General features: G+C 38.0%; 1 protein-coding gene across 5 annotated transcripts in view; it reads left to right on the top strand.

Annotated features, from left to right (window-relative positions):
* The window catches only part of SUGCT (succinyl-CoA:glutarate-CoA transferase), a 338149-nt gene that overhangs the window by 171647 nt on the left and 144105 nt on the right, over positions 1–22397 (top strand). Inside the window, exon 13 of one of the 5 annotated variants that reach the window (XM_076332288.1) lies at positions 429–496. The exons of the other annotated variants lie outside the window; for them this stretch is intronic. Within the exon in view, the coding sequence (XP_076188403.1) occupies positions 429–431 (3 nt within the window). The 3' untranslated portion in view covers positions 432–496. Of the gene's footprint in view, positions 1–428; positions 497–22397 lie in introns of those variants that run through there. 5 annotated transcript variants of the gene reach the window in all.

Here is a 22397-nt window from a genome sequence, read left to right as displayed (position 1 = left end):
CAGTTGAAGCATGATGGCGATTGAATGTTTTGAGAACGAGCAATAAATAAAGCTTTAAAACTTCCATTGTTTTGTCTCTCAGTTGCTGTGCTATGCAGTTGCATAAGTATCCGTAGGCTAATGTAGTGGAAATCAGATTGGATTACATCTACTAAGGTCACATTTTGGTTAAGATTTTTCTTTTTTTTTTCCTTTTTCTTTTCTGTCCTCCAAAGCTCCAGCTATCCTCATTTGTATCATAAATAGAGAAATATAAAAGAGGAGTGCTTTAGTTCATGAGACAATGTCCAACAAGGAATTGGTTGAATGAAGAAGGCAGAGTTTGGCTAATCTAAACAACATACTTGTAACGAAACATGATTTCTCCCCCCGACCCCCACCCACCCCATATGAATACCATGTAATCCTCCTCTCTTCTTCCACCATAGTAACCTGTTGTTGTGCCTCTGCCTGCTCAATGTTTGATCTGCATGTCATATGGCTCTTTCAAACTGCAAGCTCCAGTAAGCCACAGATATTTGTGCCTCTTCATCAAAGCAATCTAACAAGGTAAAAAGCCACTATATTGTGGAAAACACTGGATATCTCTAAGGTGGCAGTGTGTTCTCCACCTTTCCTGCAGAGCTTTGAAGGCAGCAAAGGAGAGAGTGACCGCATGTAGTGAAGGTAGTTGGGTCACAGACTCACTTCCAACGTCCCGGTCCTGATACTGGGATTGTAACAAACACGGGAGTTGCTTGTATAATACAGAGCCAGGGCCAAGAGAAAGCATGTGTAGATCACTGTACAGGATGTGGACGTTAAGCGTGTGCATGAAAGACTGGAGGGTTTTCTGGTTGGTTGTTTCTTCCACTCTTGAGTGCAGTGTAGGTTGGCTATGTAGATATCCAAAAGCTGAAAAATGTCGAGATGATATAAATCTGCAAAGCAATACATACAAAACAATGTTCAGCTAAAATCAGATCACAAAACTGGGCACATGCAAAATAATCCATACTCGGCCAAGTAACCTCTAAACTGTGTTTATTTGTAGATTCACATGAAGAAACCCAGAAATACCCCTTGAAAAATACCTGGTAAAATTTCATTTTATCTGATTCATACTCAGGACCAAAACTGGGAATCATCAGGTTCCTTCTTCCTTAATATTCTCTAGAATACTCTAGTGTAGTTATTCAACCCCAAAGGGTAAATGTTAAGTATTATTGCTTTATTATTATTAAAAGTTTGGATCATTTTCCAAAATATTTGGACTCTACAAAAGTTTGCAAAACCATACTGGAAATTTCATAACATGCTTTCTTGTAAGGTTTCTGACCTTTTCCTCTTCTGATTGCACTGTAACAGCCATTCTTACAGTATTCTGGGAATTCTCTTTCTTGTTTTATTTAGAAGCAGGAAATGCACGTTAATTTTGAAGGGGAGGGGGGAATGATTACATTTTCTGAAATTCCAGAAACAGTTCAAATTAAGGTTTGACTGAGAATTTTTGCTTTCCTTTTTCCTTTCCTTTCAGGAGTCCAGTTCATTTGAAACACAGCTTGGAGCAAATTATGGCAGCAGGGGAATGCAAACTGTCCTACAATACAGGGAGGATAGGTCGAATACCATGCTATTGCGTTCCCCCATGCATTGTGCAGGCAAATATAGCCTTCACACTTTCCACCCTTTCTGTCTCTCAACAGATACTACCTGAGGAGTGAACTGGGTGTTCTCGATGCTTTGCTTTGTTCCTTCTTCAGCAAGCATTGCCTGTGCTTTCACGGCTGTGTTCTTCCAGAAAATGTTCATAGTTTGTGCCATCTCTTCTGCTTTTAGCCACTGTGGACCCCGGAGTGTTCTGAGCCTCTTGAGGTTAATTACATTATACAGCTACAAATCCTGTTAGAGACCAAAACTGCTTTGAGTGAAAAAAGTTGAAATTTGTTTTTTTCCTGACAAGAAAGCCGTTGGCAAAAGAAGTGACAGTAAAGCTTCATAAGTGTTTCATTCTAACATGCCATGTGGATACTTTTATTCTCAAAGGCAGCCATTTTGTGGTTTCCCTTTCAAAGGGACTAAGTGAAACAATATAACGATGCACTGTTTGAAGTACATGTCTGCAGAGGGAGCTACTATTCAATAATTGCTTTTTTTTTTCTTTGCCAGTTACTGACCTTTTTTCTCAAGCCTTAAATCTTCATTAGCATACCATGCTCCATCTTTGTTCAGGACAGATTTTCATTTCCTATTTTTTTGTCATGGTGTAGATCTGACCACAGAAGGCTTTGCCACCTATGGGCTTGGCTTATGTTTCAGTAGCACTACTGACTGGTACTGACCAAGTGAATCAGGTGAAGGCTCCAGCTATGTCAGTGAAGGACATCTCGTCATCTACACATCACAAGACTGTGTTTACTCTTAAGTGCTGAAATAGTAGAGGTGAGGTGCAGAGTAAGAAAACAACAGGACAGACAACTGTGAAACCTCTGATACACTGTCAGGTTGAACTGATGTTTCCTTTATTTCAGGACTAAAGGCAAATGGGAGGGACCAGAGGTATCCCCAGTAGTTTTATTGGTTATTTGATTATTTATTTAAGGAAAGAAAACCTCATTCTTCTAATAATTTCCAACGATTTTATATTCCATAAGATTCTCCTCTGTATGTGGAAGGACTCTGACAAATCAAGAAACCAATTAATTTTCATTTTGAGGTTTTAAAATTGCCTAGGAAAGATGGATTGATGGATATAGACTACCACTGTTGAACAGAAGATGAGAAAAAAACATTTAAAAGTGATCCCAAGCCTCAGAAAAGCTCCAACTTTACTGTCTGAACTCTGTGCACATAAATAATAAGCTTTTGTTAAAGCCCCAAGGCTGCTAGGTAAAACCTGCAAATCCTGATAAATTAGTTATAATATATAGTCCTCAGAATAGATGACTACAGACTTGGAACTGAAACATTTTAGCAGTCCATTAGCCATTTTCTTTTTCTTGAATTCAGAGGAAAAGCACATCAGTCACGAAAAGATATACTATGAATATTTCTTAAAATGTGAGAGAATTTTTTTCACACTTCGGAAATGGCTTTGAAGAATGCTGGTGTCAGCCCTTACTTTGTTGGCTGCTGGACTCTATGCTATCCTGGCAGGATTTTATTTTTTTGTTTACTGTATGCAGAATCTTCTACCTCCTTTTTTTCTGAACTGAGAACCTTCCAGTACAACATTAAGCAAAGTGACTAACATCTGCCATGTTTTTTATTCTTTATCTTCTGTTGAGGAAGAGATTGGTACCTTAAGAATAATATATGATTTCATATTTTTGCTTTTGGACATTTTTATCTTACTTCAGGTGTATCTTGGCGGGAGGTAAGGTCAAAGAAGTTTGTTTTCACATGTTTAGTTCTGCAGAGTGACTTTAGCTTCCACCGATTGACACTCTTGCAAACTTCAGGTTTTAACTCTAATTCTCTGTGTCTTCCGCCCCCATTAGTTCCAGGCTGAATAGTGCTGAATGCTGCTTTGTGCAGGAAGTCTGTACAGGTATAGAACTTGGGACAATCTAGAGCAATGGAAACCCATGGCTTTTGTATTACAGACACAGGATGAAGAAAAGTGGCATAAATATACTTCAAAATCTCATTTAGATACTACTTTAGGCTGATAGAAATGATCACGAGTTGTGGAGCTGACTCAACAGCCAGCTGTTTGGAGATGGTTCTGCTTCTCTAAATGCCAATGCAGTTTTTACAGCAAACTTTATATAACAAGTGCCAAGGTGTCTGGCCCACTTTTTAACTGGTTGTAGTGAGTCTGTTATACTTCTGCTACCATCATATAGAAACTCGTCCTGGAAATGTTTTGTGCCTGGCATGTTATGCTGCCAAATCTCATGGCCTGTCATCTCTTTTTCTGCCTAAACTATGGCAGGAGTCGGAAAGGGATTGTAAAATTACCCTTCTGTCCTCACGCTTCTACCTGCGAGTTTACATGGCTGTATGCTGTACAGTATCTGTCAGAGTTTGGCTTCATATTTTAAAAAGAATATTATTGATTTATCTGAAAAGATAGGAAAGGCACTCCTTGGATGGATTTTGAAAAAAAAATTTTTTTTTTTTTTTTCCCAATGCCTTTGAAACTGCTGCTTTCCATGCCAGAAGTTTTCTCCAGGTAAAGTGATAGTTCTGTTTTTGAAATACAGAATCAATAAAATACAATCTGAAAAAGTAACCAAATAGGATTAAAGACTGTGTTGTTAAATCCACTCAGAAAGCTTATTTTGGTAATCTTGGTGTATAGGGAGTGATTAGCGAAAATGTTAAAATTAGGTTTTAGTAGATGTAAGACAGGTTCAAATAAGGTGTTACTGTGATACCCCTGTGAAGTGAACACTGCTTGTTGTTCAGTGTTGATGTCAATGGATCTCCTTCTGTAAAAACATCTGCCTTTGCAGTCCTGACTTCAGGGTGGAAGGCTTTCTGTCAAAACCTTTTAATCCAACTGATCATAAGAGATAAACTTTGTAATTCATATGTCTTTCAGTTTACTCTTGTTCTGTTCCAGTTCGTATTATATTCATATTTAGGGGAGATATGTTAGACTACACAATAATTAACTACTGTTTAGGAGGTCTCTTTGCAAATAGGGAGTGGATCATGGAGCTATTTGTTTCCCCTGAATTTTCATTGCCCTGCTGGTCTTTCAGCTATTGCCAGAATAATTTCAGTTTGGTGGTAGTATAGGATTCTGAACAGATCGTTTTCAGTGCTGGATTTGTGTAGTAAATTTGGATGATCATGCTTTCCTCCCCCCGCCCTCCATGTTCCTGTGATATGAAGGCGATACTTTCTTCAACACATAACAGGAGGGCGAAGCTAAGTAATAGTACAAATTTTCCTAAAAAATGGAAGATTTTCCAAATATTTATGGATACCGAGCTTCATTTGACATAAGTCATGCCAAGGCACTCATTGACTTTGTAACTGGCTATGAAGTAGAGGAACTGAGACCAATAGATTTCAGGCTGTCATTTTGAAAGGGTAAAGTTGGATCTAATTCAGATAGAGAGTCTGCTTTTAAGTTGTGACTAAAACCAGTTTTGTCAGTGAAAACTGTATGGTTTTGATCAATTTTTAAATTTTCTAATGAAAAACATCATCAATATGAGAAACTTCAGCCAGAAGTTTGTAAGCTCCCCCACCACTCTTTCCAAGTAAATTTTCCAAGCATTTGGAAACTTAAAAATTTCCCCCAGAAATCTGAGAATCTAAAAAGTCATCTATCAGAGAATACAGATTCTAACGCTCCATTCCCTCAGGTGTGAGAAGCAAAGCATCCCTTCAAATAGCCCTGATAGTCTGTATATCAACCCTCCTACACAAGACAACAGCAGATCAGTGAAAGGAGATGGGAGATAATTCTGCTCCACTTTGTTCAAGTCAGCATTAAAGTTCCAGTTGATCTGTTTATGCTTTTTTGCGCCTTAAACTATGTTTCGAGTGCACCCTCAGTAAGTTTGCAGACGACACCAAGTTGGGCGGGAGTGTTGATCTGCTCGAGGGTAGGAAGGCTCTGCAGAGGGACCTGGACAGGCTGGATCGATGGACCGAGTCCAACTGTATGAGATTCAACAAGGCCAAGTGCCGGGTCCTGCACTTGGGCCATAACAACCCCATACAACGCTACAGGCTTGGGGAAGAGTGGCTGGAAAGCTGCCTGGTGGAAAAGGACCTGGGGGTGCTGGTTGACAGCTGGCTGAACATGAGCCGGCAGTGTGCCCAGGAGGCCAAGAAGGCCAATGGCATCCTGGCCTGTATCAGAAATAGTGTGGCCAGCAGGAGTAGGGAAGTGATCGTGCCCCTGTACTCGGCACTGGTGAGGCCGCACCTCGAATACTGTGTTCAGTTTTGGGCCCCTCACTACAAGAAGGACGTTGAGGTGCTGGAGCGTGTCCAGAGAAGGGCAACGAGGCTGGTGAAGGGTCTAGAGAGCAAGTCTTATGCGGAGCGGCTGAGGGAACTGGGGTTGTTTAGCCTGCAGAAGAGGAGGCTGAGGGGAGACCTCATCGCTCTCTACAACTACCTGACAGGAGGTTGTAGCGAGGTGGGTGTCGGTCTCTTCTCCCAAGTAACTAGTGATAGGACGAGAGGAGATGGCCTCAAGTTGCACCAGGGGAGGTTTAGATTGGACATGAGGAAAAATTTCTTTAGTGAAAGAGTGGTGAAACATTGGACCAGGCTGCCCAGGGAATCCTGGTTGAATCCCCATCCCTGGAGGTATTTAAAAGACGTGTAGATGAGGCGCTTAGGGACATGGTTTAGTGGGCATGGTGGTGTTGGGTTGATGGTTGGACTTGATGATCTTAGAGGTCTTTTCCAACCTTTATGATTCTATGATTCTATTCTATGATTCTGTATCTGTTGCCCTCTGAACAGTGAAGGATTTATCACGTAAAGTTAGGGATGAAATAAAATCTAGTCACCATTTTATTCAACGCTATGCAGTATGATATGCAGTGCTAACAGTCAGTGGCCTCAAGTAGCTGTATTTAATGGCGCAGTAATACCAATGTAGCTTTGCTGGCAGGTGTGACACCGCAGCTTATGCAGTGTACGATGTGAACAACTAGAAAATGCCTTTTAACTGGTGAGGAGATGGCCCTTCATGGTCTCCTTAAGCAGCTGAATTTCAGAGGACTTCTGTTTTATATTGTATACTGTACATATATTGTATATATTGTAAAATATGTTTATATTGTGGTCCAGAAAAGTTCTTTTCTGAAATACCAAATTTTACCCCTCCCAGTCCATCTCATAAAATATTGATCTTCTGCTTTATTTTACATGAACCCTTTTCAGCCCTGACTTCGTTCTATTTCTGACAAATTACAGTAGGTAATCTGAGAGTTTGCATGATAGGCAATGGGTTAGGAGCTGAGAAAGAAGTAGCATTCAAAACAAAAAGACTAAAGAGGAGAGTCAGGAGAATAGGGGAAGAGGTATTCCCTGCAAACTTTGTTGGCTATTTTGTAGAAATTGTGTCAGTGCAATAAAAGTGGCTTCTATGGGTTTAAGAGTGGGTCTTAAAACAATATGTGCTTCTAGAGGAGACGTGGCTACTGCAAAATTTTATCATAAGCCACTTGCAACTCGAGTAAACATGGAGTGGTGTATAAAGCTAAAAGTTTCTGTCTTACTTCTTTGAACTGCTGTACTGTTGCCAGTCAGTCTGATTTATACTACTGGAAACTACAGCTGTTCTGTTCTATTACTTCCTTAACTGAAATTTGTATATTGAAATCATTGTTTCAGTTAAACTAAGATTGGTTTAGGATACTATGACTGCATAAAGGCAAATAATTACCATATTTTTTAAATAATAAAAAAAATTTCCTTAATTCTTCTTCCTGTCCCTTGTGTCCTGGAGGCAAGAACAAAAGAGTTTTAAAATCTTTTATTTAAGTACCATAGAGATTGAACTATGTTTACCTGTTTTTTTAAAGTTAATTTTGCAGGCATTATGGCTATATCCGCAAACCGTCCATGTTTGCCTTTTCAGAATGTGATTATTGCTCATAAAAGCAGTTTTAATTGAATGCTTATGTCATGAATGGCTTGTAGCATGCTTAAAACTACATGCCTCTATTTATATGACTATAGTTTATTTTTTAGAGCTCCCTGTATAACAATACTGGGAAATTACTAAAGGTTTTTTGCTGTTCAGCTGGGTGATTTTAAAAGATATTGCTGTTATATTGGACTATTGGCATTGTTGCTTGGGAATAAAAACTTAAGAAAATTATCCCTTCCCCCTTTCAAACAAAGCCACATCTAAAAAGGTCACAAAAGGAAACACACAATTCAAATAATCTCCTTGCTGTATCTGAGATTAACTTGGACACAGATGTTTCAATTTATAGTTTGATCTGGCGTAATATATACATTTAACAAAATCCTGGTTTGTATTGCTTCTATAAACACTAACGTCTGATAAAAGCATGTTGGCTTTTCTGCCATCTACTTGAATCAGAAACCTCTGAGCCAGTGCTTAGAAAGCAGGAGTCTGACATTCAGAGACCTAAATTAACTCTTTCAGCATTTGGCTGCAACTTTGCTAAGCCTTTCCCCTGCCTTTCGAATGGCAAATCCGTTTGTGGTTTTCTCAATTTAAGCTGCTGTGGATAATTATTAGACTTTGTTCTTGCTCTATTTAAAGATGAAATGATTCAACGCTGTTCATTACGGCTCATTTCCGGGCCACACTGTAGCCATTAAATTTCTGAGATACTATCTGAGAAATCACTGACATTATTCATACACCATGACTACAATGTTTCCCCCCCCTGCTGTTTGCCAGGCGTTAGCCCACCTGTCTGTAAAGGGAAATGGCTTTGGCATGATCAGAATCTTTATGGAAGGTCATGAACAAACAGTCTTTGTCCTTTTTTGCCAAAAGCAGTTTCCCCTTTATCCGCAAATAGCATTATCTAAAAAATGAATTGCTTCCTCTGAATCACAGATATCACTCAGAGATTGGCTGATTTTTATATCCCAAAGGTGAAGTTATCTTGCTTCTGATTGTGTGTGTCCCAGAAAATTTTGGTCACAAGAAGTGATGTTAGGTTTACTTTAGAAAATAATTAGTGGCTACTTTACTATTTCCTGCTAATTATCCTAATGAAGCAGGGCACAATAACCAGAAAGACACCTGACAGCCAGGCAGTGAATTCTGAGAATGTGGAGGATCATATCCAACCTCTTGAGTTTATCTTCACAGTTTTGTTGGCACCTGCAATAAGGACGTAAATATTGCTATATAAGGAGGCTTTTACATGTTTTGGTAAATATATGCCTGTCCACATCCTGCCTTTCTGTAATTTCTGAAGTTGGAGGATTTAATCTTGGAAGCTTCTTACTCTGTGCAGGTCTTTTGATCTCAGTAGCTATTATATTTGGTAGTAAGTGCAGAATTGTTCCCATATTCCCTCAGCGAGGATATGATCATGGCCTTTATGAAAGTGTAAGCAACAGTCATACCTCTGAAGGGAAATGAGGGAAACAACAAATCAGTAACTAATGAAAGAATTATCATAGACTTAACTCAAAGATTAAAAATTTGAATCTGTAAGGTACAGATTCATGGAGTGATATAAAACCATACTTGCTTAGATAAGTTGCTGGGGGGGGCGGAAAGTAAAAGAAGGAAAAGTGTTTCCCATGCTGCTTTACAAAATGTAGAAGTACTACTTTAGTAGTACTCCATTACATTTCTATGAAGCTTGGTTGAAAGGCAAAACTTAAGGTAAATGCCCCATAACAACTTACTCCTGTATTTGTGAGGCATGTGTTTACTGTGTAGCCTCCTTTAAAACCCCATTTAAGTGATGAGCCTTCTGAACCTGCCAGCCTGACGCTGGCAGCAGGTGCAGATGTAGGGCGGGCAGCAGCCCAGACCCACTCAGTTCAGGGTTTTGAAGAAGGGTAGATATTGGTAGTCTGCCACGCTGCTTGGAGGGCTTGCAGAAAAGTAGTCCATCTGTCCCCCTTCCCCGCCCGTTTGCTCGGCCAAAGTCCAGATCCAGCGGTGGATGTGTGCAACTGGTGTGGCAGGTCCAGGCCCTGTACTTAGAGAGCCATTGAATTAACAGCTGTGCCGACAGCCAGCAGCGTGCCTGGCAAGCTGACCATGAGGAGGAAAGGCTTTGGAGGCTGGGGCTGGAGGAGATGGTCTAAGAAGTGCCAGGAGGGATTTTTTTTTTTTTTATAAATTTTGCTGATTTTTCTATGTATCCTTTGAAAAAGAAGGGTGGCCTTACATTTGAAGTCACCTTATATTTGGGCCAGTACGGTAGTTCTGGCTAAATCCGTGAGAATGGCCAGAGCCTGCAAGGATAAACCACAATGAGGTGGAGAAGAAAGCATTCAAAATTTGTTTTGGCAGAAATGGGTTAATTAAGTCTGTTTAGCATTACACAAGACCTTAGCTTGGCCAACTTACTATCTTTGTTAAATGTCGCTTCCCAGGAGTAAATCTGGAAGAAATGTCTTAGTATTGTTTAACTCATTTTTTTCATAGGGAAAACACAAAAATTGTGCAATTGCATATATTGGACCAAAGAAATATATATGTTTGCATTTTCCCATGAAACTCTCTTTTCCAGAAAGAAGAAAATCTATGGATAGAGTTGTTGGGTTTAAGTCCTATATTGAGGGAAATAGCAGTATTTTCTTTATGTTATGCCCCATCACCCCCAAAACTGGAACACAGATTCAAGCAGCAAAAGCTGAGAGTGATATATTAATGATAATGTTTTAAGAACACTGGTATATCAAGAACAACAAGTCAAGACCCTCTTCAGTGTCTCAAACAGATGACTTGGGACAAATACCCCACATATTCTTCCTAGCTTTAGCAGCTGTTGCTAGACCTAGGTTAGCTAATATCTCTTCAGGTATTAGTCAGATGACTGAAATAAATTTATTGAGGTTCATGGCAGTATTTTCTGACTGTAGAAAAATCTATCCTGGAGGAAAGGTGTGATTCTGGGAAGCCAAATGGGCTAAAAGTGTATATGGAAGACCTCAGAGATACAGAAGAATGGGCTTAGAGATATGCTAATTTTCTTCTCACCAGTATATTGCGTAGCTTACCTTTAGAACACGGTAGACTTAAGTAGGTTAAAGGTCTATTCTTCTTCCTAAATATAGGAATAAATTAATGAAAATACAGAAATAATTTACATTTAAAGGAAATTAATGGTACAAGGGGAACTTAACAGCATTTTTCTGTCTAGAAATACAATTCTAGTGGTAATGTACAAAAATCGTTTAGTCAACTCTGAGTTCATTTTTTGTTTTTAAATTCTGTCTGTTAAAAATAGAGGCACACTCAATATGAATAAACAAACTAGAAAAAGTGGGTTTAAAGCAGTCTGGGCTTTTCACAGTAGAGAATGTACTGAAGAGGTTATCAGAAAGTAAGTCAGCTTACAAGACTTAGGGCATAATTCCTCTGGCCTGTCTTGTTCCTATAACTATGCTGAGAGGCCGAAGAGCTGTCCTTTACGTCAGCCATGGATTTTTGTGGTATAAAGGAAAGTCTTGGGTTGTAAAATTTTCAATTTCCAGGTCTGTGGCACTCACATGTTTTCTTCATCTAATGAACTACTAGGCTGAGCACAGCATGTGAACACGCATATTGCGTTACTCTGAGTTGCACTATGGGCCAAAAAAGCTCAAACTTTGAATATGATTCTTACAAGCAGAACATGAGGAAGAAAGCAGTGCTACTGATTAGTACTGTAAAGCTTTTATCATTACCTTTTACAGTGAGTAGGAGTTCAACTAGCTGTGTAGATTTATATGTATTGTACATAGGCATCAATTATCAATCCATTGCTATCTTACTATAAAGCTGACCAAAGCCTTAGCCTAGGTTATGCTTGATTTGACTCAGCTTGGGAGACTTTACGTATTGTGAGTTTTATGCTTCTTTTTATTTTATTTTATTTTTTTTTTTAAATTAACTTAATGCTCAAGGTATTACAAAGAACTTCAAGTAAAACTGAATGCAGTGATATAAGCATAGAATCCCATATACAAATGAACAAACTGTTCTGGTAATAGTCACTCTTGGTTGCAAATGTAAAGGTAATGAATGACCGCTATAGTCTATTTCCCATCTGGTTTTAACAGTCTGTTTCTTTTTCATTTTCCAAAATGCGTTGGTATCTAAGAGCTTATTTAGCAAGTTTTTACTTTGGTAATCAATGAAACACTATCATTTTCTAGTATACATCTGTGGACCTTTTTGAATTGTTATTGTGTTGCCATGCTTAGGACAACAGCTTGAGTTAAAGCCAAAGATAGCTTTGAATCATTTGGTATCAAGGTATTAATGAGCTCTGCAGACATTTCAAATACAATTTTTCCCTCTTCAGCCAGGTGTGGCTTAATCCACTCTATTTTTCCCATAAGCAATATGATGTCCAATATATAACTTTCTCCTTATACTGCAAAGAATGTTTCCAAAAGGTTAAAGTCATGCTTTTTGCAACACAGAAGAGACTTTGCCGATTTCTCTTTTCCTGATGTTAGATTACTGTCCATTTCCACCCTGAAATTTGATGGCCTGACAATAAATATTTTTTCCTCAGAATCTCAGATCGTGAACTATACTAGTTTGTATGTTCTGATTTATGTGTGTGTGTGTTTCCTGTCCTTAAAAACTGTTTATGAATCACAGTAAAAAAGCTGTTTCTACAGGGTTTATACTCAACGATCATTTTTCTAAATTCTAGCTGCAACAATGCAAACAAATTACATTCAGATTCCAAGAAAGAAATTAAGAATTTAATACTGTAGTAAAAGCATTGAAGTCATTACAAATGAATTTATCAGGAATTCATTCCTCTTGATTGATGGGCTAAGTGGAAGCATGTAGGACATTAAAAGGATCTTGTATAAATCTTGATAGTATTTGCTGCTGCTTCTTAGAGAATGTGTACATGTTCTGCTATTGATTTGTTGCAGCCACATAGTTAAACTGTAAGATTTCTGGCTAGTAAAATCCTTGTGCATATATCACAGTTCTGTGCTTTGCTCCAGGAGAAGGGTGCCAGCTTTTGCCTCAGTATTTCTGACTCATTCTGCAAAATGTAATTTTGTCAGCACCCAATTGCCAGAAAGTGTCGTCTCTGCTATTTAAAGCAGTTAGTAAGTTTTTTCAATATGATTTGTATACATTCAGTATTTTTTTTAAATACTAGTTCAGTATGCCCTTTGTAGCCCATTCATTTTCTTTAGAAAACATTCTAGTTACAGGTTGGCTTCTCTAAGATGTCACCCAAACTCATGCTATGTCTTTATTTGCTGTAATGTGGCAATGCTATAACAACTCATCATGGCAATCACTCCAAGGGTGATGAAATTTGGGATTCAAATTTTCTCTTGGGGAAGTCTATAGGTTTTGCTTCAGACCAAAGACATGAACCTCCATTTGTCATCTTGGTATAAACACGTAATTCCACAAGGCACCTGCATCTGCTAAAAATACCTTGTTGAAGCAAACAAGACAACAAATCCTTTGATATGCAGTAAAGACGATGGGTGTCCCTTGGATATTTCCCCAACCATGTTTCATTTGAAGGGTTAAATGTAGCAGAGAAGTTTCTTTCATTCCTTCCCTACCAGCCAAGGTGTCCATCCAAAACCACAAATGCTTTGTTAAAAGGATTGTATGTACAAGTCAGTATCTTCAGAGTACCGAAAATCTTCTGAAGTACTTCCATATATCAAGAAATATTGTTATTTTTTTAATCAACTACCTGTCTTGAATGAAAGGAATTCCCACCCAAGGAAAAATAACCTCACATCATGATTATTTTGTGTTACTGCCATCATTCATATTTTTTTTCCTTGGATAGAAGGTTCATGTCTTGGAATTCAAGGTGAGATGTTTTTCTGTAGTTCTGGTTCCTATTGTCAGTGATAATTCCACTGATAACAGAATAGCATACCCTTTCTTTGGGTGGGGAAACATTTGTGTTTCACTAGAAATGTTTGGTTAACAGAAGCACAAGAAACTAAACCACAAAATCTGAAAAGGGAAGTTTAAATGTATTTTTTATAGGAGCGGATCTGTAATAAAAACAATAAAATCCAGTGTTTAAGCTTTATAGAAATAATTTAATGACCAGCTGCAGCAATAAACACCTTTCCATTTTGATTGGGTCTTAACTCCTCCATCCAGTGATTAATTGCTCCATGAAAGACAAACACATTACATTATACCTTAAGTATAACATCCTGTTTTAAAGATTCCACTAGTGCAGTTTAAATGTTTTTGATCCTGTTCAGACTTTAAAAGGATATTTCAAGGATCCTCCATTTATCTTTACTTCTTGCGTATATTCAGGACCAAGACAATAACTGGCCAGTATTTCCTTTCTCACTTTCAGCTTTGGCCTTGCTTGCGTTTGCATTCCACTTAGAGGGTAATGTAATATTGTGGTGTCCCAACTTGTTATCATTGGAAACACCATGGAAAGTACAGAATGAAGACTGTATTTTATTTAAATTGTGGGAAAAATTAGAACTTTAATAAAAAGTTCTGTAACTGGTTCCTGTGCAGGATGGAACATGCATTAACGTATTATTATTATTAAAGCCATACTCATTGCAGATAAAAGAACAGCCACTAAGACAGTGATTTAAAAATATTTTGGATATAAACTAGATTTTATCTGATGATCTAAGAGGGAAATAATGATAGTAAAAATATCTAATTCATCCACTCCTCTTCTTACATGATTTGGCTTCCTTTCTCAAGGAAGCCTGAAAAAGGGACTGTATATGACACTAGCATCAAGAAATCTGTGCCACAGCAGAGGTTGTATCTATACCAGAAGTATGGACTTAATTTGTTTTTTGAATTCCATTTTGTTTCACTTTGTGTTGTAACCTCCGTTTGAGAAAGTTACCTTGAGTTTTGTTACAGAATCACAGAAGGGTTGAGGTTGGAAGGGACCTCTTGAGGTCATCTGGTCCAACCCCCATGCTCAAGCAGGGTTACCTAGAGCCAGTTTCCCAGGATAATGTCCAGCTGGCTTTTGAATGTCTCCATCCAAGGTGCGAGATGGAACAGGTTGTGGCAATGCTCAGTCACCCTCACAGTAAAAAACTGTTTCCTGATGTTCAGACGGCACCTCCTGTTTGTGCCCGTTGCTTCTTGTCCTGTCACTGGGCATCACTGAAAAGAGCCTGGCTCCCTCTTCTTTACGCTCTCCCTTCAGTTATTTATATACATTGATAAAATTCCCCCAAGACTTCTTTTCTCCAGGCTAAACAGTTGCAGCTCTCTCGGCCTCTTCTCATAGGAGAGATACTCCAGTCCCTTAATCATCGTAGTGGTCCTTTGCTGGACTGTCTCTAATAGCTCCATATCAAGCTTGTACTGGGGATTTTATTTTATTTTGGATTAAAACATTTGTTCTGGGATGATGGCTTTTATGAAAAATCAGCACAATCTAGCACTTCTTCCTTTAATGGTGTGTCTGATGAGCCAGTCTAGAGAAACAATAGATTCTTGAATGGGAACAGGGGCAGAGGCAAGTTCAGGACTGTTTCTTCCTTTTAGTCGTCTGTGGCTCTGAATGCTGTTGACAAGATGTGTCAATGGTTAATGCACATTCCTTTGCTAAGGTGGCAGTCTTTGCTTGCTTGCCATGTTTTCCCATAATCACCTGAGAACCCAGAGTGAGTGGAACTTGACAGAAATGTTTATGAACTCAGAAAAATGAGGCACTAATATAAAGATCCAGAGCAGCTGGGTGACAGCATCCTGCTGGAAGGAAAAGGTGCCAACTGTAGGATCTCTAATGAAGTCTACAGCTTAAGGGTACTGTTTAGTCACCATCCAGTCCCAGGAAGCTGGATACAGTCACCTTGGCCACTGGGAGAAATAGGTCAGGCTGAGATAAATCTCTCTACTTATTTCATGATCTGAAAGGAAAGACTTGATGGACCTAATTTAAATTGCAACTAGGTGAAATCAACCATCTTAAGGCTTGTATAGTGTATAGTAAAGCTAATGTAAAATTAAAATCAGGTTCTTTATGCCTTGAGGTACAAGATTTTTAGAGCCAAAGATCTAACATTAGGCTGAATAATTTTTATCATTGGACTTCAAAAACTTGTGTAAATTTACAGTTGTTAGCAGCCACTAACATAGGTGGTGCAATTTGTCTGCTTTATCCAGAAGAGCCAATTAGGCAATACAAACATGAATTGAGATATTTAATTGAAGTGCTCATTTAGGTATTCAAATAGGAAAACCTCAGTCAAACATTTAAATGATGTTAAAGACAATGGGCCAAACTATTTCTTGTGATTCTGTTGTACTTGGTGACAAATCTGGACCCATTTGAGTCAAGGAGTACAATAGTGAACTACTCAGTTTTAGTACTTCTCAAGGGAATAGCTGTCAGATATTTAGCTACTTCTTAAAAGTACAAACTCTGTGTTGTTAACAGCTGTTTATTGGTTCCCATCACAAGTGCAACATTATTTGGGATTTCTGAAATAGGGGGAGCAACGTGAAACATTCAGTTAAAACAGTGGAAAAATATAGTTTAAATATGCATGCAAGAATATAGGAAAACAATCAGAAATACAATACAACTGATGAAAATTCAGCAAAAGAAAATTATTTGAAGTCATAAGCAAAAATCATGTGAAGTCAGAATATCAGGTAAAAAAATCTATTCTTTCCAACTTTCCTTTTTTTGATAGAAGTTTGTTTAGATATTCTTTAGATGTAATTTTTGCACTTGATTTGGGAGAGCAAATAGAAAAATATGGTAGCTTTTTATGGTGATAAGGACAGATTTTATTTCAAACTTTTGCTTTCCATTACTATGTGATAATCTGTAGGTATTTTTTATTTATGCTTCTCTATTTTCCATAGTGATCAAAGCAATAAAGCCAATCTAAAACTGTGTATGCGCAATCTCAACGTATTACGAACTTTATCATCTGAATCCACGTAGTTAGAGATCATCAAGACATGCATAGGACAGCATGTTAGCGAGTGGCACTCCATGTGTTTTTTCATTCTCTCATTGCCTTATTTAGTGCTTGGTGTTCTAGGTATGAAATAGTGTGTCTGGGCAGATAGTACACCATTCAGAAAACAATTCACTGAGTTTCGATATACATTCATATTACTACTTGCACAAATGATCCTGCAGGATACATTATCCTCTGTCAAAGAAAGGGTTAAAATAGGTTTTTCATGCTCTGGTTTCATCAGTGTTAAGGTTTATATGTTAGATCCTAGACCTTTGGAAACATAATTTGTTTTGCAGACTCTTCCTTGAAAGTGTTCTCTGTTTCAGTCTGTTTGATTTTTATATCTTTCCCATTTCAATGTAGTCATAATTTCAAAAATCAGCTAGTTTCAAATAAAAAAAAAGAGGCCTGTTTTAGAATTTCAATCTTTATAGAGAAGTTTTTAGATTTAAGACACGTGCATGTTTACATACACCATTAGTATCTTGATCATCCTTGTTATCATTCTTTTCTTGGGTGCTAGTTATGTTTTTGCCTGATACTTTTTGGACAGGATATCAAGAGCGATAGACTGTTGATAAAATGTTTTTTAAGTTGAAGTATTTCAGTAGTTCTAATTACTATAGACATATCTGAACTTACATCCATTGATTATTTCTGTATGAGGTCACGGTGGAATCATCTACTTAATAGTATGTGATGATAGCAGTGCAAAAATAATTGTAGCTTTTGAATTGATATGGAAAAACTGCTGAAAATAAATACTCATCACATCAAGAATTCTTTTAAGTAGTGCATGGAAAAGGTGAAAATATAAATTGACAGCAATGAATTCAGAGAGCTTTCAGAATAACTTCTATTTGTCCATTTTAATATCAGCAGCCACAGTATATAATGTAAATGTGAGAGGCCTGAATGTGAGCCAGCCAGTTGTCTGCCCCCAAAGCAGCTGGTGAAGGACTGGTCCAGGCCCTGAGACTTGCCCGGGAATCCTCAGGAGGCTCGGAGGAAAAAAAAAAAACCCAACATCTTGGAGTCCCCAGCTTCTGGGGAAGTGGGGACAGAAAAAACCCCACATATCTGAAGATGATTTCTGACTTTGTCCGGGACTGTGGGTGTCCTTTTCCCTCCACTATTTATTTACATTCAGTAAAACTCAGATGTGGCCTAGGACATGGGCCAGTTACTGCTGTATTGGAGAATACTATTAGTCCATCTGATGGTTTAGAGGAAGACAACCCCCTCTCCTCCTTCATTCCCTTCATAATGCACCTGGCCAGTTGTGCAATGCTAACCAATGAACAGCTGCTAACAATGAGGAAATTGTGCTCATAAGAAGTAGCTCAGGATCTGATGGTTATTCTCTGGGGAGAAATTGAAGCACTAGGGACTTGTTTCTTGCCAGGATGCTTCCCCCCCCTTGAAAAAGTTGTCTCTGTGTTGAATTAAACACTTTTATCTTCTCTGTTTATGGCTTTGTGGAGCTGGTTTCTTTAGAGGGACTCAATTTCCCCATCATTTCCTCTTCCCCTCCCCTGTTTCCCTCTCCTGCTCCTGCCCCCCCCCCCCCCAGTCCATCTGGGAGGATTAAGGATTTTACAGCTGAGAAATAGCGAGGCATTGGAATAGCTATTCATAGTATGATTGGTAACTTTTCCTAGCAGTAATATTTGTTTGCAGTAATGTTATCAATATATGTGTAGGTGAGCATGTGGATGTGAATTGGGGTACATTTTACAGAGAGTGTGTGCATGTAGCAAGTATCTAGTATATCCTCTCAAGACATTCCCATTTACTGAGTGTCCTTCCTACAAACATCTTGTAGTACTTTAAAAAAAAAACCCAAAACAACAAACAACAACAAAAAACCCCAAACCACCAAAAAACCCAACACAAAACCAAACAGGATATGAAAATTCAGTGCCAAAGAGGCAAGTCTTTAGGCGTGATTGAAACTTAGCTAATAACATAAAGAATTCCATCTATGAAGGGAAGTCAGTTCTTTGGGCTTGAGAAAATAAGCAGAAACATCTAAACTCTGATGTTCTAATTTGAGAAAGTCTGCCATCCTTCACAGCCTGAGTTAGGCATATGCCTCTGGGAGAGCAGTCAAAGAAATCCATATAAATAATGAATGTAGTGAATCTTTTTCTTTTGTAACTATGAAATTCTTGCATTGACTCATGTCTTCAGTCTGGTAAAATCCTTTAAGTATAAACAAACTCAATTCAGAGTGGCTAGACAGGAGTTTCAGAAATAACTAGCAGTACTTATACTGCTTTATGTAAAAGTTGCATTTTTTTTTTAACAACTTCAGTTGATTCAGATGCTATCAAGGGACATATAGCAATCACTATTAATTTATAAACTCATTATTTTAGTACGCATTTCTCTATAGGCCTTCCTGTTTCATCATGAGAACGATCCAACTGGAATACTCTGTCACAGTTTTATTTCTCACATTAAAATAATTCTTACCAACTCACTACACTCCTATACTGGCATAAGAAAGCTAAAACTGTTTCTGGCTTGAAAATATGCCTGTTATAATACAAACAAATGTGTATGCTGTTCTGTATAAAAATACACAAAAAAAGATCATCGTCAAAAATCTGCTATAGTTGAAAGAGTTTTCATGAGTGGATAGAAAACAACTGATCAGTGGCAGGCATGATTCATCAATCTATTTAGCAATGGTGATGGTACATAGTAGAAAATCTACTACAATCACCTTAAATGCAACTGATTTTCTCTGTTCTTCATCTTGAAATAGCCTACAGACCTCATCCAACAGAAAGCTGAAAAAAAAAATTTAAATAAAATTGCCTCTCTTCTTACCTCATTCTACAACGAGGAAGAAAGGAGAGTACTTGGACTGATGCTCTGAAGCTAGTCACTGGGGTACCATTAAATGGAAGTCAACCGAGTGGGCAGCATTTGCCTGAAGGCCTTGACATTGTGCTTACAGGCTGGATTTCAGTGAATTTGTTTGTTCCCGTGATTTGTGAACCTGCATGTAGCCAGTCCTGAAATAACTGTGAACACTTTACTCAGAAACTTGCACTGAATCTGACGTTTTCAGTCATAATTATGGCCACCAGATCACAATATCTGAAAGTGTTCCTTACAAAAAGCAGACTTTCTCAGAACACCTCCAGCTGCCTTCAGAATTGGAATTTTTGATCAGATCAGCAGAATCCATGAGTATCTTGCTGTGACCAAGGAAGCAAGAACTAAAAACAAGCATCCCAAGCCTATCTCTGTTGACGTGGTTTGGGCCAGTCACAGAGAAAGCATTTGAAGCCTTGAGGAAGTTCTGGCCTACCACATAGCTGATGAAAAGTAATGAAGACCATCTGGCCTTCGTAATAACTGAAATCATCTATGCCAGCTTCAGAGAAGGCAGCATTCAATCATTCCTAAGCATGCAATAGTCTAGCCAATTTTGGAGAAATGTACATTTCATGCCAATACCCTCATAAATTATACCCATGCTTCCTCCTATCTCATCTCATGTTCTGTCTCTTTGTTTTAGCAAGATTACAGAGTAGTTGATAGCAACGCATTCTCTGTAGTACTTTGATTCTCTTAGAACATGTATACCATGAGGTGTCAGAAATGATGTAAGCTCCAGATGAAATACAAATGTTCAAATTCTTGTTGCTAGATTTCACTTCAGCCTTTGACAGGTTTAAATACATAGTGCATGTACAGCCTATGCAAGGTAGAAGTACAACGTAAACTCATTCCTTTGGGAGGTATAACATAGCATTTCAAAGGCTATGCCCTTTACCTCACCTGGATATCTTTTTTCCTCTTTGTTATCCAGAACTTCCAGAACAGCTGAACTCCACAGAAATGATGCTGTACAATTCAAGCTTGCAGCAGGAGTTAGATACAATGTATTTTCATTAAAATATTATTTATTTATTAATGATAATATGTATGAATTTTAATGATTTAAAGATATCTTAGTAATTCCAGACTAGATTATTCAATTGGTTATAAAGGTGCATGTTTAGTCTAACTCCACTGAGATGGGCAGAAATACTTTGGAACTCTTCAGTCAGAATCCAGTCTGCAAATACCACTAGCCACTGAGGCAAATGCAGCTGTTATTTCTATACTGATAATACTAGTACATTAGATGACTTTTTCTGCTTCCTGATATATACATATATTTATTTTTTTTTACAATAATTTTATTTTGCTCACCAAAAACTGGGAGAGGCTTTTTTTTTCTGTCGCAGCAGAGCAAAAAACATTTTAATGAAAAAGGGAGAAAGTTGCTGTGAAAGACTTCAGTCAGAGGTGTTTTTTGCAAAACAAACCACTGTTTAAACAATTTTTAGGCACTTTTGGAGGCATGACATGGTCAGCATTCATGCTGAAGGATTGATCTCAGGGTTCTAATTATTTGATAAACATATGTTAATTTCCAAAGTTTCCTGGATGGAGAATGGAAATAATTTAGTCTTATCAAATAGCAGGCAGCCCTCCCTTTGCATAAGTCATGATTTTTGTGTTGATGTGGTGTTTTTCAAACACGAGCCATCTTTTTGTCTTCAGCATTCCTACTTGCAAATTTTTCTACTTCATGGTTCATTCCTATTGCTGTTTAGTTGCTGTACTAGTCTTTCTGATCTTAATTTCCTCAAGGGCTCTTGTTAAATATATATTAGGGTTGGGCATATTTTATTATGCCCTATAAAGGCACCTTTACATATGCAAGCTCACGAGTCATCATTGCTCATGCAGTTAGACCCACTGAAGTCAAGGAGACCACTTGCATCAATAGAGGCACGCAAAATCAACTCTCAAACATCCCAAGGTAAGAAATTTAATCTTGTTAGCACAAATCTGTTTTGGGACTTTATGAGAGAACCTCCATGCATCTGTTTAATCCTTGGAGCTTTTACATCATTTCTCTGACTTAAGTTAATATGATCCACACTTCCCCCCCCCGCTCCCCCCCCTTGAATTATGAGAGAGTTTAGGATTTTACTTACGATATATTTAAAAGATCAATCCACAGCAAGTCTCCTGAAAGAAGTACAATGTATGGTATACTTCAGAGTATTTGGGAAAATAAACAAATCTGTTTGGGTATCATTGTTAGAACAACCTGGTAACCTGGTCTCTTCAAGAAATTGATGATTTTCAAAAAATGATAAGAACACAGCACCTCCTTTGAAAAAGCTTTAGTCTTGCAATTCAAAATGTTGGTTCTTCCAGTTGAGGACTTGGGTTCACCACTTGGTTATAATACAGTATCGAAGTAGACTTTTTAATATTACCATGGTTTTGGGAGGTTTTGACCTTTGTGGAAGATGGCAGACCTCAAAGTAGGCTGTTTATTTGGGCAGAGATTTTGAAAATCCAAATTGTATAGATTACCTCCTCAATATGGGTATAGGCACTTCAGTAACTGCTGAGTTTGTTAGAGACCTGAACACTTGGAGATCCATCAGCATCCCTGAAAAATTCAGATTATGAAGGAATTAGGGTAAAAGTCTTTGTCGTTATGTCTTCATTTAAGGCAATTTGAAATAAGTGTAATTAAAATAATAAATGTAATCTTTAGTTTGCTTGAAGCAATGCAACTTCAGGGATAGATGTCAGGGGCTAACTTCTAGCCCTGTTGATGTTAGAGGTAAAATTTCTATTGACTTTTTACTCAATGGACTTTATTTTTAGTCACTTGAAGTTTGCATCATTTTAAAATACAGTTAAGTAAAGCACCTGCCTAAAATAAATATTGCCCTGCAGTACTGGGAACAAAGTACAACTTTGTTTTGTTACTGAATCAGAACCAAAGGTGGAAAATAACTTGTCTGTCTTGT

The sequence above is a fragment of the Aptenodytes patagonicus genome, chromosome 2, assembly GCF_965638725.1.
Source record: "Aptenodytes patagonicus chromosome 2, bAptPat1.pri.cur, whole genome shotgun sequence".
NCBI classification, from domain to species: Eukaryota; Metazoa; Chordata; class Aves; order Sphenisciformes; family Spheniscidae; genus Aptenodytes; species Aptenodytes patagonicus.
The sequence above is the reverse complement of the archived record's forward strand: the minus strand, read 5'-3'. Positions and strand labels throughout refer to the sequence as shown.